At 56.1% G+C, this 13,717-nt stretch overlaps 5 protein-coding genes across 5 annotated transcripts; 2 read left to right on the forward strand and 3 right to left on the reverse strand.

Annotated features, from left to right (window-relative positions):
• Window positions 1-113: 113 nt before the first annotated feature.
• Window positions 114-395, forward strand: VDBG_05594 (conserved hypothetical protein; the record flags this gene model as incomplete). Its single annotated transcript, XM_003004435.1, has 2 exons — window positions 114-239; window positions 348-395. The coding sequence occupies 2 exons, from the start codon at window positions 114-116 to the stop codon at window positions 393-395; spliced, it is 174 nt and encodes a 57-aa protein (XP_003004481.1).
• A 1,666-nt stretch (window positions 396-2,061) lies between these two features.
• On the reverse strand, window positions 2,062-2,653 carry VDBG_05595 (predicted protein; the record flags this gene model as incomplete). The annotated part of the gene is made up of 2 exons (XM_003004436.1): window positions 2,062-2,146; window positions 2,217-2,653. 2 exons carry the CDS (start codon window positions 2,651-2,653, stop codon window positions 2,062-2,064), a joined length of 522 nt encoding a protein of 173 aa, XP_003004482.1.
• Window positions 2,654-2,846: 193 nt separating this feature from the next.
• VDBG_05596 (conserved hypothetical protein) lies at window positions 2,847-4,212 on the forward strand (the record flags this gene model as incomplete). Its single annotated transcript, XM_003004437.1, has 4 exons — window positions 2,847-3,023; window positions 3,408-3,462; window positions 3,518-3,871; window positions 3,944-4,212. 4 exons carry the CDS (start codon window positions 2,847-2,849, stop codon window positions 4,210-4,212), a joined length of 855 nt encoding a protein of 284 aa, XP_003004483.1.
• Window positions 4,213-4,613: 401 nt separating this feature from the next.
• Window positions 4,614-5,722, reverse strand: VDBG_05597 (conserved hypothetical protein; the record flags this gene model as incomplete). Its single annotated transcript, XM_003004438.1, has 2 exons — window positions 4,614-5,273; window positions 5,366-5,722. 2 exons carry the CDS (start codon window positions 5,720-5,722, stop codon window positions 4,614-4,616), a joined length of 1,017 nt encoding a protein of 338 aa, XP_003004484.1.
• A 1,698-nt stretch (window positions 5,723-7,420) lies between these two features.
• Window positions 7,421-13,069, reverse strand: VDBG_05598 (conserved hypothetical protein; the record flags this gene model as incomplete). Its single annotated transcript, XM_003004439.1, has 7 exons — window positions 7,421-7,609; window positions 8,103-9,042; window positions 9,114-9,725; window positions 9,841-10,140; window positions 10,210-11,894; window positions 11,976-12,831; window positions 12,900-13,069. 7 exons carry the CDS (start codon window positions 13,067-13,069, stop codon window positions 7,421-7,423), a joined length of 4,752 nt encoding a protein of 1,583 aa, XP_003004485.1.
• Window positions 13,070-13,717: the final 648 nt, after the last annotated feature.

Below are 13,717 nucleotides of genomic sequence, written 5' to 3' on the forward strand. Positions count from 1 at the left end.
GTCATCGATAGCGACGAGGAACCGAGCCGCGGCCGTGCAGAGTCCCTGCCGAAGAGGCGGAGGAGCCTGAGAAGACGATCCCGTCCGGCCTCGTGGCGAACCTCCTCAAGGAGATGTTCGCGCGGGAAGAGACGCGCATGACGGAGGGGGCGAGCCAGGCTGCGGCGCGGTACATTGATGTCTTTGTGCGGGAGGCTATTGCGCGGTGCGTGCATGAGCGCGAGGGGGGGTTCCTCGAGGTGAGACTTGATTGTTTTTCCCCCCTTCCGTGGATGTTTGGGGGGTCGAGTATATGTTGGAGGGGTTAATACTCGACTGCGTTACCTTGCTGACTGCCGTTTTTACAGGTTGATGATCTGGAGAAGATCTCGGCACAGCTGCTCATGGATTTCTGAGGTCTTGCACGTTCAGCTGGGGGTTGGTTGAAATGGCTTGCAATCTGCATCTTGGCTGGCTCACTAGGGATGACCTTGCGCAGGCGATGCCTCACGGGCGGTCGGCAGGAAGGGCATGATGCCACGGCTTGTCGGCAGGAAGGAGATGATCCACGGTTGTCGTGCCGAGCGCAACGCGCAGTCCTGCTATACCATCCATGAACGCGGCCGCCCAGACGGTATGACGGTGAGAGTCGCAACGGGCCACGGAACTTGACGGATTGTACGGCAGGGGGGATCTGTCGGCTGGGAGAGAACCGGGCAGCCAAGGCACGGAGGTCTTATGCGCTTGTTGGAGGCTTCCAGGCCAAAAGGGGGGGGGGGGGTTGACAAGACGTGCAGGGGAGATCCAGCCCGGGGTGGGTAGACCGGCTTTGCAGTGCCAACGGTTCCCGAGATTGGTGTATATAGTACCGTGGTACTATGGACAGGGCAGCGTCACGTCTTAGGCTGAGCAGATGGGTCGTTTGCTACGTGCATGGCTTGTTTTGCCAGTGTATGGATGGCCAATGAAGTTAGCTGGAGGGCTGCTCCACAGAGTTCAGGGTCAGTTGCACAGCCTGATCACAAAACAGCAGAAGGAGATGCAGATAATTAGCATGGCATGGAAAAAGACATCAAACTTGACGTGTGGGAGCTCAAGTTTGGCCCTGAGTTTTTTTTTTCCTTCACTGCGCACGCCAGCTGATGTCGACAGCTGCGACGAGACGGGCTTGACTCAGCACAGGGTGAGGGCCCAGAATCGACGGCGTGAACGGGGCTGACAGAAAGGCACTGGCGTACGCTGTTTTGATGCAAGCAACGATGTGAGGGACAATATGCGGCAACTTCACCTCATGCCGTGGGCCAGAACGTGTCACTCTTGGGATGCAACGACCTCCCTGCGGTTGGGAACGCAGACAGCCCAGGTCATTCTGGCCTTGGAGGCCGAGTCACATACCCGCTGTTCCTCGCGATGGACGACCTGATGGGGTGGCCGAACTGAAGCATCCGAAGTCCTGGGACATACTGGCAAAGAAACCAAAGGTGTTACGCGGCGTCAGGGAATCGACTGAAGTTGTCCTGGCAGCTGTTTGCGTTGATGACAATGTCAGGTGGTCAGGCGATGAGGCGACTAAGGAAGAATACAGACGAGACGAAGACGAGGCTGCGGCAGGGTTAGAGTGGTAGAGTTTCTGGGGTTGAGCATGTGCGTGCGACTGCGCTTTTTTCGTCGTTTCCAGATGGACACGATATCGGCATGGGATGTTTCGTTTCTCGAGGATGAGGATCGTGTAAGCGAACCACCACCCTACGAGCGGAAATTGGATCAGTATCGGTATTCTCGATGGTCCGACAGTGGTATCGCTGGGATACCACTTAACAGCCGACTTGGCGGGGCCCTGAGGTTTTGATCCCGGGGGGGGGGGGGGTGAGGGCGGAGCTGGATGGGTGACCTCAGAGACATAACGGCGTATATCGAGGATCGCGACAATGGAGTCGTGGCGGTCTGAACTCAGGCCACTCATCCCTATCCCCGTACAAGTCCAGCCGTGTGTGACGTCTTGGGCCAAACAGAGAGCAAATGGACCAATCCGGGACAGGGGAAGCAGCCTCGTAGCTTGGGCAAAGCACGGTCAGCAATAGCTCAGGACAAGAGGTTGCAGAGTTGCAGAGACGATGGGGTAGGGTGACGTTCAGTCGAGTTTGGAGGAGGTTTTATGAGACGGGGCCTGTTTTGTACGTGTCAGAGGGTGGTCGTGTGAAGCACATCCGAGCGGTACAACGCCCCTGAGTACGTACCCTTGGTCGCCCCACTCAGCCCCCCGGTGCCCCAGTGAACACGCAGCGACAAGGAGCCCTGTAGCGACCGCTGATGGGGGGATTGCTACAGCAGCGGCGGCAGCGAGCACTGCGGCTAGGGGAGTTCTTCCAGCGCTGTTAGTGGATCCCATGTGCAGTATGCCCCCCCACAACCTTATTTCGGCTTCGACATCGTCCGGTCTTTGACTTGTCCCTCCTCGGTCCCAACCTTGCTCACCATGACCATGACCATGACCATCTTCCTGGGATCCAGCATTGCATGTGCGTGCGGGGATACCCATTGAGAGGCAGCTGCGCGCAAGAAGCCTACACACCATGATTCGAGGACTGACGTTCGAGTATCGACATCGAGGTGACTTTCCCTGGCTCTTCGTGGCTTCATCGCCTTCTACCCCTCTTGACGATACCTGCAGCATGTCGACCGCCTAATTGCCTGCTTCGGCAGGCGAGTCGAACCTGCAAGTCCTATGAATCTCAGCTGGTGTCTCTCGATTCTGGCTGTTGCTGAAAAAGCTGGAGAAAACCCCCAGCCCAGCCTCGAGACATCGAATCAGTCCTGGTCCAAACGCGTTTCATCTCGACTCCCGCTTTTCTGGCCTACCCTTCAGTATGTCCCTGCGGCCGACACCCTGCAACACCAGCCCAGCCAAGCCCAGCTTGAGCCGCCTCGTCTGTCACAACGGCGATGCACTCGCCTCGCTCCCCTGCCCCTCATCTACCCCCCCGGCCTTGTCCACGGCCCACGCCCAGAACCTCAGACGCATCGCCCGTGGCAGATGTGCAGGGGTTCGTGTCTGGCCTCCCCTTCCTGGGACGATCCTAAGCTTTGCTTATAATCATGCCTTCTGCTGCTCTCACATCATGGCCGTTTCGTTCTCTTCTGCCCGCAACCCAGTGACCTTGACGAGTTCTGTTTCCTTTTCACGTCTTCTCTTTCTTTTTCTTCTCCATCAGTGTCTTCCTTCACTTCCTCAACACCCGTTCAACCACCACCTTTAATTCCACTTCGCCGCCGAAGCTAGTCCTTCGCAACCACAGCGCCAGCCGCTTTATTCTCTGTACTGCAGTGGTTCTCTGGAAGACCGGTCCGATCTTTTTTTCACGACGCACTATATCGTCCTCACACGTCAAAACGACATACACACCTAAAACAAAACACATATTGTCAAGATGCAGTTCTCATCAGTCATCCTCGCCGCCATCGCGTGTGCTGCGCAGGCTCAGGGTATGTTGCACATGGAGCAGATATCGTATGGCACCACCGCTAACACAACGACCAGCCATCGGTGTCCAGGCCGTCCAGGTTGCTTCCAACAACGGCTCCCTGACCTTCTCTCCCGAGAAGATCACTGCTCCTCCCGGCAGCATGGTTCAGTTCCAGTTCATGGGCGGCAACCACACCGTCACCCAGTCCACCTTTGACAGCCCCTGCCAGCCCATGGGCATCGTCCAGACCGACCCCAATTCGCCCCCCAAGGAAGGCATCTTTTCTGGCTACGTCCCCGTCGCCGCCTCGGCCAACATGGGCCAGCGCCCCGTCTTCAGCATCATGATCAACGACACCAAGCCCATCTGGCTCTACTGCCAGCAGGGCCCCCACTGCCAGCGCGGCATGTCCATGGTCATCAACGAAAGTGAGCCGACCGACGTGTGACCTTGCCCCTCTTTGTGAACCTTGACTGACCCGAGCCTCTCAGGCCCCGCAGCAACAACACCAAGACCCTGGCAAACTACAAGGCCGCCTGCCGCCGCCCTCGGTGGAGGCAACGCTTGGCCAGCCCGGCGAAACCAGCCTACCACCCCCGGCGGCGGCAACGGCAACGGCAACGGCCAGGGCGGCGACAACAACAACAACCAGAACCCCGGTGCCGGCGGTGCCCAGGGCGGCGGCAACAATGTCCCTGCGGCTGGCGCCTCGCTCGCCGTTCCCAGCTCGCTCCTGCTCGTCGCCGGTGCCGCGTTCATGCTGCTGTAAGGGGTCCCCTCGCAGCAGAAGACCGGGGGGTGGCAAGGCGCCGGGGTCGCGCGAGGTGGAGGCTAATACCAGATTCATCGCTGAAACGGCGTTTACTCGTTATATTATCATGACGTTACATATTCATGTGTCTTTTTTTTCTTACTTCTTTCCAATGTATGTCATCCGGCCAGAGAGAGGGTCGGTCGGTCGGTGGGTATGGCGGACGGGTTAGATACCCTGTGCGATACGTCTGTAAAAAGAGAGGTCCGAGAGGCCACTTGGTGGAGATGCATAATTTTTTTCGCTGGTTGTTTCAAGCGATGCTGTGATGAATGTGCTGTGAGGGGGGAGTGAGAGGGACGGATGTGTACACGGTGCAAATCAACAGGCTACATGAACCCTTGGGCATGTCCCCGAAATCAGGGTTCTTTTGAATAAATTTGTGTTTTCTCCAAAAGCATCATCCAGTCATCCATCATGTGCACGTCACGTCTGGAGCCACGGCTTGCCCGCCTTCTCCGCCTCCTTCTCCCTCTTCTTCGCCGCCCGCCTCTCCTCCTTGGCCTTCCTCTCCTCCTCCTCCTGGCCCGGCAGCTTCCTCTTGACGCGGCCCTTCTGCGCCTTGTCGCACAGGCGGGGCACGGGGCGCGCCGGCGGGCCAGCCCTCGGGGAGCCGCACGTAGCCGACGCGCTGGTACCTGTTCGCTGTTGCCGAAGAAGTCGACCCAGTGCTGCAGGGCGTCGTGGACCTTCTGGGCGGCGGCCTCGCGCTCGGCGGCGCGCAGCGCCTCGAGCTCGGCGTACGACCAGTGGCGGTCGACGTCGGCGTCGTCGAGGGGCAGGTACATGGTCTCGACGCCGCGCATGTCGGGCACGCGGTCCTCGGCGAAGCAGCCCGTGACGAAGGCGCGCGAGGCATCGTGCCCGGCGAAGAGGTGGTAGCTGCCGCCCGGGCCGTAGCTGCGCGGGTTCGCCGACACGTCGTAGATGGTGTGGTTGATGGCGAGGTAGATGGGTGTGTCGGGGGTCGTGCCGTCGTAGGCGCGGAGCTCGGCGGGGGTCAGGTAGAGGGGGCCGTTCTGGAGCGTCGGTCAGCTGGGAGGCCAGAGAGGCACAGCAGAGCGACAGCTAGGAGGGAGAGGGAGAGAGAGAGAGAGAGGGAGATGCATACCCAGCGCAGCTTCCAGTACGAGGGCCGCAGGTACCACGGCTTGTCGTCGAAGCCCCAGGTGAAGCTCTCGCCGCTGCTCATGACGTAGCTCAGGGCGCAGCTGGCGACGGCGAGGAAGCTGAGGACGCGCAGGACGTCAATCAACGGGCTGAAGGCATCGGTCTCGCCGTCGTCCGTCCGGGCGGCCTTGGCTTTTGTGCCCGTCTTGGCCTTGGACTTGGTCTTGCGACTGAGCTTCTCGGACGGGGTGCCGGCAAATAGGTTGTCGTCGTCCTCGGAGCCGCACTCTTCGTCGGGGACGATGGGGATGGCGACGGGCTCTTTCTTCCGCTGCCGGGCGGTGGTTGCTTCGGCCATGGCTGCGAGCGGTGTCGGTCTTGCACTTCGGGATTGGGGATCGAGGACGAAAGGAGGGGAAGTCGTTGGTGAGGGTGCGTGTCGGGTCGAGTATAAAGCTGGGTTTCGAACTGTCAGGCAAGGCGACGTGTAAGTGGGATTGGGAGCAATCTGATAGGGTGCCGGATGACCTGCATCCGAGAGACAGGAGGCGGATCAATTCGAGGACGACAGCACGGCTTCCACGGGTCGGCAGATGAATAAGGAAGAAATGGTCTGGAATCGGGGCAGTGCTCCACTGACGCGACAGCAGGCCAGGGCCAAGAGCAAGATCGCAAGGGCCTGCCTCAGGGATCTATGTCGAGGGAGTGTGTTTCCTCCTGAGAGGGTCAATTGCCAGCAATGGGGGTTACCGAGCTCCATCCAAAATAGGTACGTCCGTACGCAACTGATGAAGGAAGGGACTGCTCTGATGCAGGTAGTCAGCAGGCACTATAAAGCGTAGCCCTGGGGGCACGTTAGCAACCAAACTAAGCCAGATACAACAATACTTATCCACCTAATACAACTGTTTTTGGTGACCACAGCAGGGCGACCGTAATCAATGCCAGTTCCGACCTGGCTGCTGCATCTCGAGAAGTCCAAGTCAAGCATCGAGTCTACCGTACTACGCAAGCATAAAGAAAAGACGCTGAAAGCTGTTCAACCTGACTACCTACGGGTACTATACTACCGTCTCGCCTACTCAAAGTACACTACCGACAGTCACCTACGACTGAAGAGTACCTCGACCCGCTTGTGTTACCGTTGGTCCTTGCCCTGGTTATGAATAGATGCAATTCTCCGAGGAATGGAAGATGAATGTCTAGACGTGCGAAGATGATTATGGCTGTGGGCGTCCTCTTGTGAGGGGGTCACATGAAGGAAGGGCTATAATCTTGGGGTTCACCTGTCAGTGCCAGCGCTGTGATGGTTCCTCCTGCTTTCCTGCTCTCGCCTTGGATCTCCAGTGCTGAGATGGGTAGGTAGGTAGTGTAAGTCAATGTGATATATGTGATGGATGTCATCGGATGTGTTTCCTCTAGAGCCAAAGCTCTAAGGGCCACGAGAATCAGAGATGGATGATGTAAGGTATGATGGGGTAGGTGGCGAGTATCGGGCAGGTGGTGGTGGTGTATATGGGTGAGGGGAGGTGAAGGAAGAAGAAAAGAGAAGGTCCAATTTCCACTACTGAGTCCCCAGGCATGGTGTTGCAACTGCTCCTTCCCAAAGACCGTTCCCTGGTCAGGCATCCATCTCATCAATTCTCTATGAGCTGCACCAAGGAGCACATCTGCTGTCCAAGTGACCATCTTCCAATGTAATCACCTTCATCATCATGCCACAGCCGCCTTGACCCTGTCCCTTGGTCTTCTCTCCAGAGCCTCGCGACTCCTAGCATGAGCCGAGCTGAGGGGGGCTCAGTCGGGGAGTGGCTCAGCCGTCTAATATAGCCACCGGGTACGAAAACCCACAGTGGACATACCTCAGTGTTGTTCTTCAATTGGAGTGACCTTATCCTCGACCCCGTCGTCACATCGTACCATCAATTCGGGGTGCAGGAGGTGGTTTAGGTCACGAAGAACACAAACAGCGGCGAGGACGGTTGCCGATTATTTCAGCGAGGAAACATGAAGGCCGACATGACAAGCCACAGCTATCACAATACGAGTCATGGCTTTACGTCCGTCGTGAGTCCGCCGAAGGAACAACAGACCACGTCTCCCCAGTAAACTCCAGACGGCCATCCACCCTCAGCCTCTCCGGGTCCATATACACGCACATCCCAATGTCGCTACGTTCGATATTACACACACGTAGGATCATGTACACCTCATCATGCCCACGCGCATTGTGAATGTCTTGCATCTACAAGAACTGAGTCAGCAACAATCCAACAGCGGCTCTAGGGGCACCACTAGAATGGTCGACGGCGTAACGTACCCGCTGGTATTGAGCCTTGCTCATGTAGAAGGGCGTATTGTGAGGCCCTGTGGTTGTCTTGACTTCGATGTAGTACTTCGGCCGGGCATCCCGCCACCCTTCCCCGTCAAGATAGCCATGGTCCTTGAGCCATTTTGTGAGCTCACCACGCACGTCTTGGTACGTCATGTCGGCCGTCTCTCGCCCGTTCCAGGGCGGCATGTCCTGATAATCCGGGTGGAGCGTGACGTACCGCCGGATCGTGCTTTGCCAGTTATCGCGACTCCAGCCGTGGGGAGCGGGAGTTAGTCGAGACAGCAGCTCGAAGACCTGTATGGAACCGAGTGCATCTGATCAGCTTTTGATTCGGGTCGTTCGGCCCAGAGACTTTGGTCGTTCGGCCCAGAGACTTTGGTCTCTGGTGTTAGGGGGAACTCACGTATAGCTCACCGGCGGCACCAATTTTCCTGTCACGCTCAAGTTGACTCGTGGAGCGGAACCGGCTCTCGACGTCGGGGCCGTCAAAGCCGCCTTGCCAGGCGTCGATTGATCTTTCTGGAAGTGCGTCTCGGAGGTTGCTCATGTCGAAGATGCCTTGCGACGGGAACACGGCTTGTCTCGCCGCGTCGACGACCTTCGTCAGCAGCCGAAGGTACAGAGCATCCTCGCTCGTTGACCCTTGAAGAATCGTCGCATGATATGCTGAGGGCATAGAGTGTGGCTGGACAACTGAATGGTAGGCCATATGGCTACGTTGAGAGACCGTGTGGGTGACCTCGGCGTCGCTACTCGACAAGTCGGGATACGTTCCAGAAAGGGGCGCCAGTCGGGTCTCAGTCGGCATGGCCGGTTCTCGCTCGTTCGATGCCGTGTCCGGCGTCATGGGCTGCACCAGAGATTCAGCATCATCGCCCCTTCCGGCAACGGAAGCTTCATCCTCCTCATCTTCGGCCACATTCACGTCCTCGTTCGGGATGGAGATGTTTATGATGCTCAGGCGCTCAAGAAGTGCGTCGACCGACGCTGGATCGGCGCCCAAAATCGTCACAAGCGCTCGAACCGCGAATTCCTCAACTGCATCGGGAATCTGGGTCACAGGATCCCGCATCAGCCAACTCGCCAGATTTATGGGCAGAGCGCTCAGGTAGCAGATTTCTCTTGCTTTCTTGTGCCTCGGCACGAAGAAGGTGAGGTGCGACGAGCTGTCATCGATGTGCAGGTCACCAATGGCAGTCTCTAGCTCCGTAGACCGCCCGTCCTGGGATATCCGTAGCACGGACGAAATGCCGGTGGTTTCGGTGGTCACAGCGCTCCGCAGCAGCTGGTACAACTCGCTGGGTCCGGCTTTGTATCTGGGACTGTTAAAATGAGCCGCGATACTGGGCGAGTACGTCGGCGAATTAGTGACACAATAACCATGATCAGAAGTCATTGCGGAACGGGAACTCACCGAGAGATTGCATGCGCTTTCCGCTTGATATCGTGGATTGGGGTCGAGACGGGCCTCGAGTCGGCTTCGGCAACCGACGTGCTCTCCCTCACGGCAGCTGACAGATAATTATTCGCGAGTCCTACCCATCTGATAAAAGGCTTCAGACGCAGAACCTCCTCTCTGCTGAAGTCGAGCAACTTGATTCGGCTCCTGAACTTATCCGCCAATGACTCGTTATCAACGATGGCAAAACCCGCTCCGATCGTCCTCAGAGTTAAATTGCCACTCGCATACTTCACGGGGAAAATTGGTATTCTATGGAGCGGCACAGGATCAGGGAGCTCCTTCTCTGTCTGCAAGAGCGCATTCAGCGACCAGAGTGTGGCCTTGACATCGTCAATGGACGCCTGCGCATCTGTCTGCAGCAGCTCGTCATATACCATCTGGAGTGTTAGCGTCTTTACGCCGAGGTTTTCCACGAACAGTTCCCTCAGGTCTTCGTAGTCATCATTCAACGTGACCTTGCCACTGATGTCTGTCGTACTGGACCACAGGCAGTCAGACGTCTTGTACCAGCCGGCCTGACCGTCCTTTACGACGAATATAAGGGCGTCGTCCTCGAATGTTCGCCTATTCGCATCCGAATCAGTACTTGCGCAGAGGAAATTGGGGTTTCGAGTCCGCGACACGAGAATCTTGCCTTAATTCGTTTTGGAACGCGACGACCTTCAAGTTCGCGAGGTACAAGTAGAGGCCACGGATGCGGTCGAGGTCATCGCAGCCCTGATCCCTTAGTTTCGCCAGTTCTCCCCGCAGATCCCTCCAGGACACATCATCAATCTTGAGTGTTTTCGAAAAGAAACGTGAAAGAATCCTCATTTGATCCTTGTTGCCCACTTGGGAATAGAGGTGCTCGAGTGGGAATAACGAAACCATGCCGGATGGTGCCTTCCAGCGACAAGACGTGGCAGCTTTCCAGGTCGCCTCGGGTGCTCCTCGCGCCGGAATCAGGATGACAGCCTCTTCAGTCTCCCAGAATAAATGCCTACAAGAAGCGGATCAGTCAATGATTAAGAGCTTTCAAGAAGGGCTCATGGGAGTTGGAGTTGCGCACTCAATTGCGTCCTTGGCAGCTTGTCGATCTGTAGCGCCCTGAGATCTAGTTTCAATGGCGACATATAAATCCATTATCGTCCGGCACTTGTCGGTCAACGCACTCGTGGATTCGACGTTCGATATTCGAAAGAGCATGTCTAGGAGAAACCGCGTGTCGTCCTCTTTGCGCACTTGAAATTTCGTGTGGAGGAACAGCCACTTGGTAAGGAATGCCTCTTCATCCTCATTTCCTTCGAGACTGAGAAATGGGAAATGAGTAGAGTCATTTCCCATAAACCGCCGGCATTGTTGCTGGAGGTGTGGCAGCGGCAGGTACGAGTTCTTCAACTCACAGTACACCTCGAGGGGAGGCTTGCATAGTTCATCTATCTGGAGCCCGCTCAAGTATTCTTTGAGATACTGTTTTTCTTTGAACAGTGACTCTTCGTGCCGCCAGAGGTACTCAAACAGGCCCAGCCATTTAGCCGGGTGGTGGTCCAGGACAGAGGTAAACTGTTGCGAAATTTCGTGTCGGTTCTGAGAGATTAGCCTCAACCTCCTACGAACGCCAAGGTGATCATAGAGCCAGCCCTTCCACGAGGGATGACCTGCAGTCGGGGCGCTAGGTGAAACTTCGAGGTATGCCGGATGAAGAAACGTGACTTCAAGGCCTGGCCAAGTATCAGTTGGCCCCAGGAGAGCTTCCGGCCCGTACGGGTCATTGCTGTGCAGGTAGAAATCTTCTTCATCTGTCTTCCCAGTGGCATTGTTCTCTTTGTAGAGAAGAATCTGACCAAGCCTTTCACCACGTTGCCTGCTATTGTGAGAGAGGTATAAGAAATGGAGTTGGGCCCTGGATTTCTCGACGTCGACATGTTTGGGCGAAGACGGACTGTACAGAGCCTCTAAGACGGACTTGCGGACCTCCGAGACAGATGCTTCCACAGCGCCTAGATGCTCGAAAAGAGCTCTGCGGTCCGCATTGGCAACAGCTGTGGAGTCTAGGACATGCTTTTTTACGCCCGGCGGGATTGGGATCCCGGCAGTTGTTGGTAGATAGATGACTCCGTCGTTGGCAGAGACCCACAGGCCATCATTCAAAGGAAGTATAACACAAAGCCTCAGCTTAGAAATGGCTGTCTTCACTTTTTCAGTGAAGAAGAATGTCAAGAGCCGTGCAACTGCTGAGTGCCAGTCCTCGCTGGTCGAGGGCGACTTCATTCTTGACTGAGAGTTGGCAAGATCGGCCTCAAGAAGATTGCGGATGATAAAAAAATGGCATGCATGCAGCCCGTATGGTTTCAGGGCTTCAACCGAAGCCCTCTTATATGCCGTGGAGATAAAGGGGTCCAGTACAGAGTCATCGAACAGCGAGGCCCCGTCACTGTCGGCGGCAATGGTAGCAATGATGTGAACATTTTTGATTGTCCGGAGACCTCTTTTATGTCGTGACCTGAGAATGGGTGTCTGAGACACGAGGTCCTCGATCCGCTGCACCAGGCTGGACCAGAATGCGCTTGATTTATCCGTCGTGGAGGGGAGAAATTGTGGCCAGGTGTAGCACAGGCTTGGGTGCTCGCAGAATTGCAAGACGGCCTTTATGAACGCTGCGGCGATGCCATCGATGAGGCTCTTATTTCTCAAGGAAGTGGAAACGATGTCTTGTCGACTGGCGCTCGTGTCGAAATCGGAATGAATGAGGAACTATCAAAAGGACCGGGTCAGAACGCGGCAGATTCGGGAGATCGCCGTCTCCGAAAATCTCGAGGTGAGGGGGTTGCAAACCTTGAAATTTGACTCCCTGATGGGTAAGAAGGCAAATATCTCTTGCTGCTCAATGAGTGGCTGTGAGTCACTTGTCAGGGGAAACGCGAGCACCACCTCGGCTTCTGTGTTATTAGCCGAATCGCGATTGTCGCTTTTTGAGAGGTTCGTGGCCATATGGCGTGTGACATGATATTGCTTATTCTCGGTTGAGGTTTGGCTGCCGTTCCCACTCGCACTACGCGTTGAGGTGGTCTCGAGAAGAACTGTATGGTCACGCTCATCGCCTACGCGAAAGTTCTTGGAGCTCTTCAGCCCGCCATCCTCGTCGTAGAAAGCAACGCTGATTTGCCGGAGGTTGCGCAGAAACAGCAGTGAGGTATGCTGTAGCTCGCTCAACTGTCTGAAGATGGTCTGTCGGAGGTGCTCCAGCTCCTGCGCTTCCCCTTGCTCGTGGAGGTGAAGCGTCATACGGGTGAGTGGCCCAGGCAGCGCAGCGGCCTGGTTCTCCCATACGGGAAGGACCATGCCTAGACCGAGATCGCCCTTCTCATGTTTGAAGTAGAAGGAGAAGTGACCGGATTGAATGGCAACTTTCCATGCGGCGATGAAGACGGATTTGAAGCCGATGCCCTTGGCGCCAATGTAGCCACGAGAAGCTGACTTGGTGCTCTCGCCGACGGAGCAGATGGCGCGCAGATCCTTCTCGGTAAAGCCGTCTTCATTACATTCGACCACGATTCGGTGCGGGTGAACGTGGAACGAGATGGACGGAAGGACGCCGTTGGCCCTGGCGCGAGTGAAGCGATTGTCGTCAGCGTTTTGAAGCAACTCGAAGACGAAGCGTGCGTCGCTTCCATAGATGTTTTTCGCCAGGCTACATTTGACGTCAGCAAGGCCGGCAATTGAGCCAAGGTGGGAAAGAGATCGGCCCGCCGCCCTTACGTCTTGATCGAGTGCGCTGCCAGCTTGTCCTTGGCGAGCATGCTCTCCTCGATGGTCCGCCTGATGCTTGGGTTCCACTGCCCAATCTGTTCCATGATGTCTTCGCCGACGAATCCATACTTCTCTCCAATGGCCACCACGGCTCGTTTTGCATCTTGCGAGCTAGCCATGATGGCTGACTTGTGACATTCGTTGTTTAATTTGTGTCTGGTCAATCTCTTCTGGTTGTCAAGTCATAGATGAGCCAGTATGGTGGAAGGAGGACCTTTTGCACCGTAGCATGTTGGCCCCGACTGGGAAAATGAGGAGTAAATATAACCGCCATGGGACGGGCAGAGGTAAGCTGTCCGCCTGTCTTGTATGCCTTGTGCGCCTCGTAGGAGAGGTGACATGCCGTTGGTGTGGAAGCGCCGATGTGTTCACGTCCTCCAATAGACAGCAGAGGTTGGTGCAGGCATTGCGAATAGCGGCATCCACGGGCTGATGCACGAGATTGGTGGGCTGAGTAGACCCATCACCATTGTAACCGGCAGTTGGTGCTGTTGAAACATAAGCTCCTTGCAATCTAGCTTCATGATACACAACCTGGACCCTCGAGGTTGGTCGACATCTCTATCTTGTTACGGGACCTGGGAATCCTTTCAGCGTTGATCTGCTCCCGCAGGCTCGCACCTAGATCTCGGCGCAGGCTCTTCTTCGGTCTCGTGAGTTTTCAGGTCTTTGACTTGGCCCCTTTTTTAAGAATTTCTAGGGTAACTTTTTTTTGAAAATTCATAAATCTGTCCCTGCCATGATATTCTGTGTAGTTAGGACCAACC

Source organism: Verticillium alfalfae, genomic scaffold, assembly GCF_000150825.1.
Source record: "Verticillium alfalfae VaMs.102 supercont1.6 genomic scaffold, whole genome shotgun sequence".
NCBI classification, from domain to species: Eukaryota; Fungi; Ascomycota; class Sordariomycetes; order Glomerellales; family Plectosphaerellaceae; genus Verticillium; species Verticillium alfalfae.